Genomic DNA, 12,397 nt, shown 5'->3' with positions numbered 1-12,397 from the left:
CATAGTTACATAGTGGAACTAAAAAAAAAAAAAAAGTTCAACCCCTCCAAATGAACCCCAGTGCAAATAGATATATACGGTATATATACACCCACATATATCAACTATATATAACAATATCTATGCTAGTAATGACCTATGTACACTGTAGACCTGGCACTGAGTGACGGAAAGGGACCTCCTGTGATATCACTGGTAACACTGGTAACACAGCTGAGCATCCAAGTAATTGTATTATAGACCAGAATGCAGTGCTAATGAAACTCCACCTGCACAGCTCCACACCACGTGTCACTAATAGCAGTCACCTATCTAACAATGCGAGGGTTGATTTATATGAATGATGTTAAAGAAAATAGAGACAAGATCTCAAAATCAATCAAAATGCAAAGTTTATTTACAAGCACAGGCATGATCCACGAGTCCCAGCAACAAGGCACAATCATAGGCAGCAGGTCCCTGGTGGGCTCCTCAGTCTGATCCCATCACTGTAACAGTTTATCTGATGGGGGATTGATCCCAGATGTGCCTAATACACTAAAACTACAGGGTTCCTAAATACTACATAACATAGTTTCATTGTTGGCGACAGTGAAAAAGAGACACAGGTCCATCATGATGATCTATGCAATAAGGGGAGACTCAGTGGCAAATGTACCCTCTGTCCTCCAGCTCAGGAACCCTCCATTAATCAATAAGCTGTCAAGGGAAACAATTATGGGAAAAATGGATTTAAATGCCTTTTTTTAGTATTTGCCTCCTTTAAGCACCATATATACATATGAACTCCATGAACTGCATACAGCAAAGTAGAAACATAATGAAAACACAAAATTGAAGAACATAATAAAAGCAGTTAATTTGTGTCCATTAATAACAAAGTGTTTTCTTGTCCTGTTATAGGGCAGTTATAGCAGAGGAAGGAACATGTTTAGCTGTAATTGTACCTTCCCAAATACCGTGCACCACCGCATGTATTTAAACTTCTCCACCAATGTCACCCTAGTGGTAGAATTGTACAAAATTGGGCTTTTCTAACAGAAATTCATTAAAAAAAGTAACACATTATAAAAAGATTATTTCTTAATGTTCTGTATTAGAAAAAAATACAGAAAACTGTACATTTGGAGCTTGTTGAATTCTCTCTACACAAACCGTAGCTCTCTGGGGTGAACAAAGCAATTCAGGTGTCTAATAAATAGAAAAAGCCTGAAGCAGAGTCGGGGAGGTGGGGGCCTTACACTATACTCCCATCAGTCACCAGGAGCAGGTAATCTTGTAAGGATTTTGGGATTGGTAACAAGGGGATGAGACAATGACATTGGTCGCCCAAATGTCTACGGAGACTATAGCGGCACAAGTGCTGCAGGGAACGGACAGAGCCAGAGAGACTGAAGAATGTGGTGTAAAAGGATTCATGAGCCTATAAGAGAGAGAAAACAAACAAATGAGACAGACTGAGGCTAAAGTCGTGCCATTAGATTAGTGAGACTGTGCTTGTGCGAGGCCAAGAGGAAGAGAAATAGAAGGTGAAGAAGAGTGAAAATGAGAAGGAATCACACGGAAAGGAACTATATGATATCAGTGTAAGGAGGCAGGATTATGCAAAACATGAATAAATAAACAGACAAGACTGCAGAGTTCAGTGGTTAGTGCCAGAGATGGAAGAATGAATTTACTCAATACAGGTCTGGGAAACTTGAGACCTCCAAATGTTATTTAACTACAACTCTCAGAATCCCACCAGTTGTAAAAAGAAGTCCTATTCATGTCCAAACCAAATCGGAACTCTTAAAACCATGTGACTTTAGATCAGGTGTTTTTGTATACTGATGTAAATGCAAGTACCCCCCCTGAATTATGCTAATTTGCATATGTAAATTAAAATACCATTTGGGATTCAGTTGAATCCTTCGTAGAAGATTCAGTGTTTGGCCAAATCTGGAAAAAGTGGATTTTGTGCATTCCTACCCTATGGCACATGGTAAATTTCAGGATTTTTTTCCACCATGTCTTTGAGCACCTTGAAAAGCAACAGATTTGTCCTCCTGCTAACAACTATTGCTAGAACTAGATCTGAATCACTCCAGTGCACTGATGGGAGAAAGAGGGTGACTGGGGGAGAAGAACAAATGTTGGAGGAAAAGAAGAAAGTGTTGGAGGCAGAAACGTTTATAGAATAGAAGAATATACATGGCATGGGATTCCAGTACATGTAAAGGCAAGGGCCAGGTTGGTGGGAAGGAAATACACATAGAAGGACAGACTGGGGTGGGGCACATATTGCAGCATTTAATTGAACTAAAAGATCCTGACCTGGAAAACCTCTTGTGGAATCTCCAGTTTCCATCGGCTGCAGATGTGCAGGTTGACATATGTATTGTACAGCACTGCAATGATATCTGGGAGGCCGGAACAAAAGCGCAGCACCTGCACAGAGAAGCATCAATAACTGAATAGAGGATAGGAACATCTCATGCTAACCACTAGGCCCTGTAAAGACATTTAGACATTTGTGTATTTGTCATATTATTCTGAATAAAATGTAAGATAAAAATGAAGGTAAGACAATATTGAACTGATCTATGCAGCATTTGCTGTACATGTAGAAGCAGGGTTGCGTGCAGCGCATTGTGCAAATACACAACAAACATTCTTCTGCACTCTATTGCTGTGTATAAGGTGAGCTGCTCCTGCACTGTTTATTGTGGTTGTCCAATACAGTGTGTCTCTCTTTCTAGGTGAATTTAAATTTATAAGACCACATTGGTTTTTTTTTTTTGGTGGCAGTGCTGCAAAATGGCAACTTAAATTAATATTCCATTACCAAGGGATCCTTACATGTCTTCTGTTTACTCAATCCTGGACATTCAACACATATCCTGCTAACATCATCTGTTAAGTAGAAGGTAAAAGTAAAATAAAGCCCCCCGCTGAGTTACACTAGAGCTATCCTAATTAAGAATACAGGTATGGAAATCTCCAGGTCACAAGCATTCCAAATAATGGATCCCTTGAACCCTTGAGTTCTTACATGGCCCATATCTCTGGAAACTGAAATCCTTATTTCTGTTGCACAGGGATCATTCTTGCATGGGTTACTGAACTGTTGCAGTTTAAAGTTTTTTTTGTTTTATTTAGAGATTCTGTCATGATTTTTATGATGTAGTTTTTATTTCTAAATTACACTAGATTACACTGTTGCAAGTGTATTTTCTTTGTTGTTTTGGTGTGTATGCAGCCATCTCTGGTCATTTTACCTGGTCCTGTGCTTTCAGAAAGAGCCAGCACTTTAGGAGAGAAATGCTTTTTGGCAGTTGTTTCTCCTACTCAATGTAACTGAATGTGTCGCAGTGGGACCTGGATTTTACTATTGAGTGCTGTTCTTAGATCTACCAGGGAGCTGTTATCTTGTGTTAGGGAGCTGTTATCTGGTTACCTTCCCATTGTTCTTTTGTTTGGCTGCTGGGAGGGGGGAGGGAGGGGGTGATATCACTCCAACTTGCAGTACAGCAGTAAAGATAGACTGAAGTTTATCAGAGCACAAGTCACATGACCGGGGCAGCTGGGAAACTGACAATATGTCTAGCCCCATGTCAGATATCAAAATTAAATATAAAAAAAATCTGGATTTCAGTGCAGAATTCTGCTGCAGCAGCACTATTAACTTGTGTTTTGAAAAAACTCTTTTTTCCAATGACAGTATCCCTATTTTTATGTGACTCTCAATTACCAATACAACTGTATAATTCAGGTAAAAGAAATTGTATTAGTGACTTATTAGTTTATATTTTATTGCTGTACATTTTTCCTTGTTACATGTGGACAGGCTTCTATAAAGTCAATATTCAACAAAGACCTTTTTTGTATTCCCCACTGTAAGTTTGCAGTAAAATCTCTGCTATGGTTGGCTTTCATTACTGGGGTAGGTCATTTTTGTGTGATTTCCAACTACATGTCAGCTCATGTCTCATCAGAGTTTGATTACATTTCTGTGATTTTAGACTGGTTTAATAGGTTTCATATGGCTTGTAGCTTTTGTGCAGGTCAACATCAACCTTTTCTTATTACATCACAATGTCTGACTTGATTTGCTGCAATAATGAGAAGGAATGGCCTCTGACTCTAGAAAACCTGGGTTCAATTCCTGCCGATGGCTCTGGTATCAAAGCCATGTGGCATCTGGTAATCACTCAATTGAGAGTTTATGTTCTACAGAAAAGACACTTGCTGTACCTGAATATTTCAGCATAAAATTATAGAAGATTAAAGACCAGCATATATTTAAAGCTAAACACACAAATGTTTAAAACTTACTAACTCAGATGAACACAACATTAAAAGGGAAACATTTAAGAACACATTCAAAGTTATATAATAGTTGATATTAAAAAAACAAACAACACACATCCATCAAGTTCAGACTTTCAAAGTCTGAACTTGAAAGTCAAATTAACTTCTAGCTGCTCCAGAGAAAGAAGAAAAAAGCATCTGAAATTTCAAGTTCCTACTCATGAGACGACAGATTGAGAACCTAAATGAATAAGTACTGAGTTTTACCTTGCCGAAGGCCTCTGGACAGACACAGCGTGCTCCATGGTTGAGCAGATCTCGTACAATGATCTGGGGTCTCTTTTCTTGATGAAGCTCAGCATTTTGCAGGACACAGCTGAGAGGCAGAACTCCATTATAGTCTGCAGCGTTCACATCCACCCCGGCAGCAAGGAGAAGTTCTACTAGTTGGCTATCAGCCCTCCTGCATGCATGGTGCAAAGGTCTTATATCTTGCTGGTCTGGGATCTCAGGGTCACTCCCAGCCTGTAGGAGGATACGGCACAGCTCCAGGCGGTTGTTTTCATTGCCTTCTTTTCCCCCACATGCAGCACTGAGAGGGGTAACTCCATCATGGTTCTTTGAATTAATGGCGGCTCCCTGGCGCAAGTAAAGCTGAACATGGGCAAGAAGGCCAAGCTGAGAAGCCAAGTGAATTGGAGAGTCAAGTATTTCTTCTGTGCCCTGGTTCACATTTGCACCATGGCTTAACAGCAACTCAGCACACCTAGGAAGACAGACAGAATTGGACTCAAAATTAAGTAGGAAATTAAGTTGGAAATTCAAATTCTGCCATGGTAGAATTGAATCCATAATTCTGCCCTGGTGAGTGTGTCATCATCCTCCACATCTAATCACATTATTATAGGTAATTATACTGCAGACTCACACACCCAATCATAATACACAAAAACAAACACCCACAATCCCCTATATCAATCCAGAGATTTTCTACCTTTAGTCTGATATGTGAGAATTTATGTTAGGGGTATTGTGGGATAAATAGGGTGGGTTTAAGAAACTTTGGGTGGTTGGAGCCAGGTTTGCTAATAAATAGTTTCATTTATTTTATATATTTTTTTTTTTGTATTTATATTATACATTTTATTATTACCAGTGATCCACTTTTCATACCTTAAGGAACCAAGGGTGTCACAGTAGTGTAGCGGGCTTAGTCCATCATCACTCAGCTGATTGGGGTTGGCTCCATAGTCTAACAGTAATTGGACACAGTCTGCATGTCCCCCAGCACAAGCTTCATGTAGGGGTGACCTCCCTCCAGGAGCAGCATTGGGGTCAGCGCGGCGATGAAGGAGGTAGCGAACACATTCACTGTAGCCATGGGCACTGGTGATGCAAAGTGGAGTGGTGAGCTCTTGTGTATATTCTAGGGTCCACAGACCTGAGGGGTAGTAATAGATAAAATTAGAGATAATAAACGCAATAAGGGAAGCAAATGTTCAAAGAGTGTAAAACATTGTATTACTGGGGAGTGTATGGACAGAAGTCTGAATGAGGACAGAAGCATAGGTAATGCTAGCTCATTAGATTATATACAGTTCCACTTCTATGACTATGAATATGAACTATGAATTTGCCCTCACAGATCATTTTTGTTAAAACATGTAACTTTGGCTCATTGCACTACTCCAAGTTCAACATATCCCTATTTTCAACATATTCTGCTCCCAGTCACACATGGCTCCACCCAATAATATATTCCACAGCTCCTCAGGACTGTCTAATGCCAGACAATTCCTCAGAATATCACATACCCAGCTGTTCTTTATCTACTGTAGTGAAAGTGCCATCAGAAATCCTGGAGCCCCAAATGAGTTAAATTCAAGGCACTTCCCTCCAAGGGGTACCAGCAGGCCCAGGTGGACTCTGCCAACTTACAAAAAGACCAACTGAATACCACACCTGACTATGATCCTGACCTGTCCATGTCACAGCCCATTATGCCCAAACATGTGCCCCAAACCCTACAGGCATCCTGCAACCCTGGCCAGTCTAATGTAAACTGGAAAATGAAAGCAAAGTTGTTGGTTGGTTGTTACTGAAAACTTTACGTGTGCAATTCAAGACCTATGTTAGTAAATAAATCCTATTATGTTGTCGTATTCTAATCCCACCAAGCTAGTCAACAAGCAGAGTACCTGCAAGGCCAAACCTTGCCGGGGGCTGTGCCTGATACCCCAGTTCTCCTCCCTTGACCTCCAACGCGCAGTTTTCATGCCTGGCTCCTAGTATTTGGATAATGTTCAGATCTCCAATTTCCAGAGCAGCATGGAATATATTTTCTGCCCCCAGATGAGCCTGGAAATCCATTTCTGTGTTATCCTTTAGGATTTGAACTTTGCACAATGCTTGATTCCTGACACTCTCCATCTGAACACCAGCTCTGCCCTCACTGATTCCTAGGCTGCCCTGCTACCTGCTGAGTATTTATAGGTCACTATATGTGTGTGTTTATATTTCTGTTTATGAGAAACACAGGGGAGGTGATAACTGCAACAAAGGGTCCCAGGTCACATGCTGACAAAAACAAAGCTTGTGATTATTAATGTCGGCATTGTGCCCAGGCCTGCATTCCTCTCTTGCTGCATTATTATAAATATAGACCAGGAGCCTATTGCCAACACACAGTCCAGTGACAATGGACACATCTCGTGTAATTATAGAAATATTCGGCTGGGGCAACAAAGGCATCAATCATGGAAATGAAGAATTTCCTTCACATTGACAAAATACCATTTGAATCGAATTATTACTTATGAACATATTGCAAACCCTACAATAATGCATATACGCTTGCTTGGGATTTAAGGGTCCATAATCTAAACCCAGGTTTTGACCGATATTTTTGTCACAAGGCCAAAGACTGAACCATAATGGGACTGTATGGAGACCCATCAGGAGTTTCAGCCTGATATTAATAAGACAGGACCTCCCAAGGGTCCCATACACAGGCCAGTAAGCTTTGGATATGGCACTTTATATTAAATAATATTAGAAGTGGACAATTAGGGGCATTTTGACTTTCTTACTGTTTTTATAAAGATGAAAGCAGCGTTTAAAACAACCTACATTCCAATGCCTCAGATGTCGTGTATTTCTGAACAGCACCTTAAAGCTGTACAGACATTTTAGAACATAAAAATCAAGCTTTCTAGAAAAAGTGATGCATTTTCAAAACTTTGCTTCATGTAAATGTTCAGGAACAATCATTGTTTCTTGCTGTTTTTACGTGTGATTATTCTTTTGTCAAATTTTCCTGCAATTTACTAAATCAATTTTCATTCTGCTGTTTTTCAAAAATAAGCTGTTCTGAGGTGGAATAAATATGGGTACATTTTCTTATAATGGTGATTTATGGGAAATGCTTGCTAAAGAGCAATTTTTATTTTCCAGAGAAACTAAATTTTAGTGAATCTTCACCTTAGTGAACATTGTGTGTAAATATTTAATGGGGTTGTTCACCTTTGAGTTGAAGTTAAGTATGCTTTAGAGAGTGATACTCTGAAACAATTTTCATGTTTTATTATTTGTGGGTTTTTACATTATTTTTTTCTCCAGTTTGCAACTAAAGCAATCTGGTTTCTAGGGTCCAATTTACCCTAGCAACCATGCATTTTGAATAAGAGACTAGAATATAAATAGGAGAGGGCCTGAATGGAAAGTTGAGGAATAAAAAGTAGCAATAACAATACATTTGTAGCCTTACTGAGCATTTGTTTTTTTAGATGGGGTCAGTGACCCCCATTTGAAAGCAGGAAAGAGTCAGAAGAAAATGGCAAATAATTATAAAAACTAAATAATATAAATAATGAAGTCCAATTAAAAAGTTGATTAGAATTGGCCATTCTATTATGCTGTATACTGTCTCAAGCACAAAGAAACGCACAAATTAAAGGAGCCCATTATTTTATAGTGCATCTGTAGTAGTGCAAAATGCAGTGCCTCATCTGCGCTTAGATACATTTGTAACTATTTAAGATAAGCATAGATACAATTGCAATCTAGTTAGTTGAGTCCCAGGGCAAGATGGGTGAAGACATACAGACACACAGGGAGATGGAAATCACATACCCTGGCTCTGGCAATGCCATCTCATCTTTCTCAATCACTATTGTTTGATTCACTATGTCTGAGGATTCTCTGAAGAACATCACAACTTCCCCTAGATCCCCTTTGGAGATGTATTGGAAGACAAAGCCGTCATCCAGGCCCAGACTGGCAATCTGTGGGTTCAGGCAAATGCCAAAGGGGCTGCTATAAGGCCCCATAGAAAGTCAGTATTTAGTGGGCTGGTGGGCAGAGCCGGGCCAAGCTGGGAAGGCAGTCTGCCCGGCTGCTGGGCCGTCTGGGTGCATGCATGCATGCGAGCTAGATGCTCACGTGTGCGCGAATAGATCCTGGTGTGCGAATAGGCACTTGTGCGCATGTGCGAAAAGACAATTGTGCGAATGTGCAAAAAGACACTTGTGCGCATGCATGGAGCAACGCGATATCGCGCATAGATGACAACAAGTAGGTGGTCACAGAGAAGGGACCAGACTAGGGGTAGGAGTAAGTACGTGCCTGGTGCCCCTCCACCTTTGCGCCTACTTTGCCTACCCCTAGTTCCGGCCCTGCTGGTGGGGGCTGTTTGGGCCTCTATCTGGGCTGATTGGGCCTCTGTGTACCTGAAATGTCAGGGCCTATTTTAATTCTCAGTCCGGACCTGCTGTCATCCCAAGATTTCCCCCCACACATTATATTTGGGGTTCCCAGTAGATGTTCCAGCCTCACTGACTGTAACTATGTAGGAAAGCAGCAGCTTCCACTGTCAATGCACTGATGGGAATGTTTATTCTGGGACTGACTGTATATCCCTGGGATAATCCTGCCAGCTGGAACCTTTTTGCATGGTAAATCCACACAGGTTTTTATTTCCATCAAAGGAAGAAAATCATGCAGTCTGGGTAGAGATATACCACCAGAGGGGAATGAGCAAGGCATATTATAATGGGGCTGGCTTGGTGCAGTGCCACGAGAGGAGATAAATGCACTGTGTAATATGGAAGGAATGGTATAATGTGGGAGAAATGCTAGACATGTTACAGTAGGGCTACTCAGTATGTTACTTTTAACTGGTGGCCAGGCACCTAATTCTCACAGGACAAAATTCCATTGTATTAAAACAGTACCGGTAAGTGAACTTTTAGTATGTTATACAATGGTTAATTCTAAGCATCTTTTAAATTGACCTTTTTTTTTAGTTTTTAAATTACAGTAGAACCCCCATTTTAAATTTTTATGGGGAACAGAATAAATGGTTTAAAATCCAGAAAAATGTAAAATCAGGGAAATGCATTATGCATAGTATACAGATGGGACCACAAAACAACAATGTAAAATGATGAAAAACTTAAAATCAGGGGATATAAAATTGAGGTTCCACTGTATTTGTCTTCTTCTTCTGACTCTTTGCAGCTTTCAAATCGGCGTTGCTGAATAGTAAAGGAAAAACAAATTACTTCAACTTTTGCCACTGACAATTTGTAGTGACTGTATATTGGAAAATTGCTTATAAATATAGTCCCTTGTATTAAGAATAACGGGAATGAAACCCTCTGCCCCACTCCCTGTTAGCTGCCATACTGATAACTTTCCTGCTGCTTGGAGTCGCATATATTGGGCTAGCAAGCAGGGGCGATCCTGGCCCCTCCGCCTCCTGAGGAAGCTTGCAGTTGTTGCCGCTCCCCTCCCCCATGCACTCACCTTTTTGCGCCGGAGGGGGTCCGGGGGGAGGAAAGGGCCAGGACACTAGCACAGAGAGCATAGTTGTAAAAAAGGAAATTTGGCTCTTAAAGTACCAGGAGCTGTATTTTTGCCGCCCCTGGTGCCCATTGGGGAGCTGCTGCCTGAGGCGAGTTTCAACACTTTCCTCATTGGCGAAGCGCCCCTGCTAGCAAGTCTTTTCTCATGAAGCTGAAAATGTAGCAAAATATGAAGTGTGTGTCAGTATTACACAAACAGCCAAGTGCAGTGTCAATATAGAGGCAGATTTAATTAATGAAGCAACACACAATGCCACTGTAGGAAGGGACAGACAATAGGGGCTTATTCCCAGTGGGGGGCTGTCTATCAGGCATTTATTTTAAACTGAGGCCCCCATTCTACTTAGTTGCTGGGCCCAATCCATTGGAGTCTCGGTGTATTCAATGGGCTAATAACATAGACCTCATAGGAGGGAGGGCTGTGCCAGTCTAGTATTTTGGGGCCCCATGATTTCTGACGACAGCCCTAAACATAATTAGCTTTTAATGAAAGCACAATGGGTTTTTTGTTGTGTTGTTTCTCCATGACTTTCCCCAGGGTTGGTCACAGAAATATTACAAAATAAGCAGAAGTATTACTGGCAAATGTCAAGTAACAATTGTAGTTGCAGGAACACACGTGAAAGGCTGGAACTAGGGGTAGGCAAAGTAGGCAGCTGCCTAGGGTACAATTAAAATAAAATAAAAGTCTGTCCTAGTTCCTGAAAGGGCGAGCAGGAGTGGGAGCAGGAGACAGAGGGGACTGTGATGGCAGAACAGGAGGGAGGGGGTAGATGAGGCACTTGCCTTGGGCACCAGTATCTCTGCACACATGGTAATATCCCCTCAAAATGTGTTTGTTGGAATAAAAGTATACTAAACTATGTAACAGTTGAACTGAAGAGATCAAAATGGATTTTCCACAAGTATAAAGGAATTAAATTCTAGGCAAATATAATGGTCACAATTCAATGGGTTCTGCAATGGAGGAGCAAATGAGGTATCTAGGAGCATAAGGATTGATATGTACAGAGGCCCAGCTAAGTATTACTATTTACCCCTTCTGCCCTTCTTATATTTTCTCTTTATAATAATATGTTTCTGGGAGAGTTGGAGAGTTTCTGGAATGGAAGAGCAAAGAGAGGTGGTGTGAGTGCTCACATAGCTGGGACGGGGGGGACGGGGGGTTACTGGGTGTTAACGCATTACTAGGAATCAAAAGATATTTGTAATCAGTAGCTGGAAACAGTGACCTCATGTCAGAAAACAAGCAGAGGCTGCAGCCCAACCCGTGATATTAATAAGAGCCAGGGAAAATGTTTGCTGAGGGAAGAGCAGCGAGGTCTTAATACCCAGAATTAATTGTGTGCTTATCAAAGTCCCGCCGCCAAAAAACAGAAAGAGGAGCTGCTGTTTTATGGGGTTTGTATTTCTTCTGCAGAGTATTCCTCTTTATGTCCAGTATTTTCCAGACCAGTTGCTAAAACAATACATTATTCCTGACACTGCAGAGCCCACCCAGTACCCCATGGCTCATTATGTCTTGGCATTTATTTTATTGAAAAAAGTTGCCATAATTATTTTGATGAATGGAGCTACATGATGAGGCACCTGACGTTTGCTTCATCTCATTGTGCATGTCATATACAGTATATACACACATATAAAGACCTATCGATATACTCACAAATATAAACCAATACCCATACTAACTGTAGATGTTAAGATCGAATTCTTTCATTACCCCAGGCGAGTGCTAATACCCAAGTGACATCACAAAGCTCTGTTTATAAACATTTTACATTAATCCTGTCTTTTTTTGGTAAATGTATATTTATCAGAGATAATATAAACAAATATTCTGAACAATAATTCAAAATACTAATTCAGCTCCTTTCAATGTGTTGTTATGGCTGTATAAATGGCAGTTATAAAAACCCACACTGTATTAAGGCTAGGGCCAGACGGAACAGAAATCAGCCTGCTGAAATCCGCAGAAGAATCCTCCTCAGTGTTCATGTCTGGAAGCTCCAGCTCGAACATACACGGTGGATTTCGGTGCTAAAATGCAAGATTTTGCACAAGTGAAGTGGAGCATGGGTGGAGAATCCATATCATCTGGTCCTTAGGCTTAACAGTTCCACTATCATGCAGAGCAATGCTGAGATAAGATTTGAGTGCATGAAAAGTCAGCCAAGACACCCATATTAATTACCAAGGTGCACTAAACTGCCTGTAGCAATGAAAGCAAACACAAGCAG

The 12,397-nt window shown here is 40.8% G+C and overlaps 1 protein-coding gene across 1 annotated transcript; it reads right to left on the bottom strand.

The window, feature by feature from the left end:
* Positions 1-375: 375 nt before the first annotated feature.
* Positions 376-6,767, bottom strand: asb18.L (ankyrin repeat and SOCS box containing 18 L homeolog). The gene is made up of 5 exons (XM_018236073.2): positions 6,492-6,767; positions 5,467-5,734; positions 4,561-5,059; positions 2,317-2,430; positions 376-1,423 (listed from the first exon to the last, which is right to left on the bottom strand). The coding sequence occupies exons 1-5, from the start codon at positions 6,721-6,723 to the stop codon at positions 1,238-1,240; spliced, it is 1,299 nt and encodes a 432-aa protein (XP_018091562.1). The 5' UTR covers positions 6,724-6,767; the 3' UTR covers positions 376-1,237.
* Positions 6,768-12,397: the final 5,630 nt, after the last annotated feature.

Source organism: Xenopus laevis, chromosome 9_10L (genome assembly GCF_017654675.1).
Source record: "Xenopus laevis strain J_2021 chromosome 9_10L, Xenopus_laevis_v10.1, whole genome shotgun sequence".
Classification (NCBI taxonomy): domain Eukaryota; kingdom Metazoa; phylum Chordata; class Amphibia; order Anura; family Pipidae; genus Xenopus; species Xenopus laevis.
The sequence above is the reverse complement of the archived record's forward strand: the minus strand, read 5'-3'. Positions and strand labels throughout refer to the sequence as shown.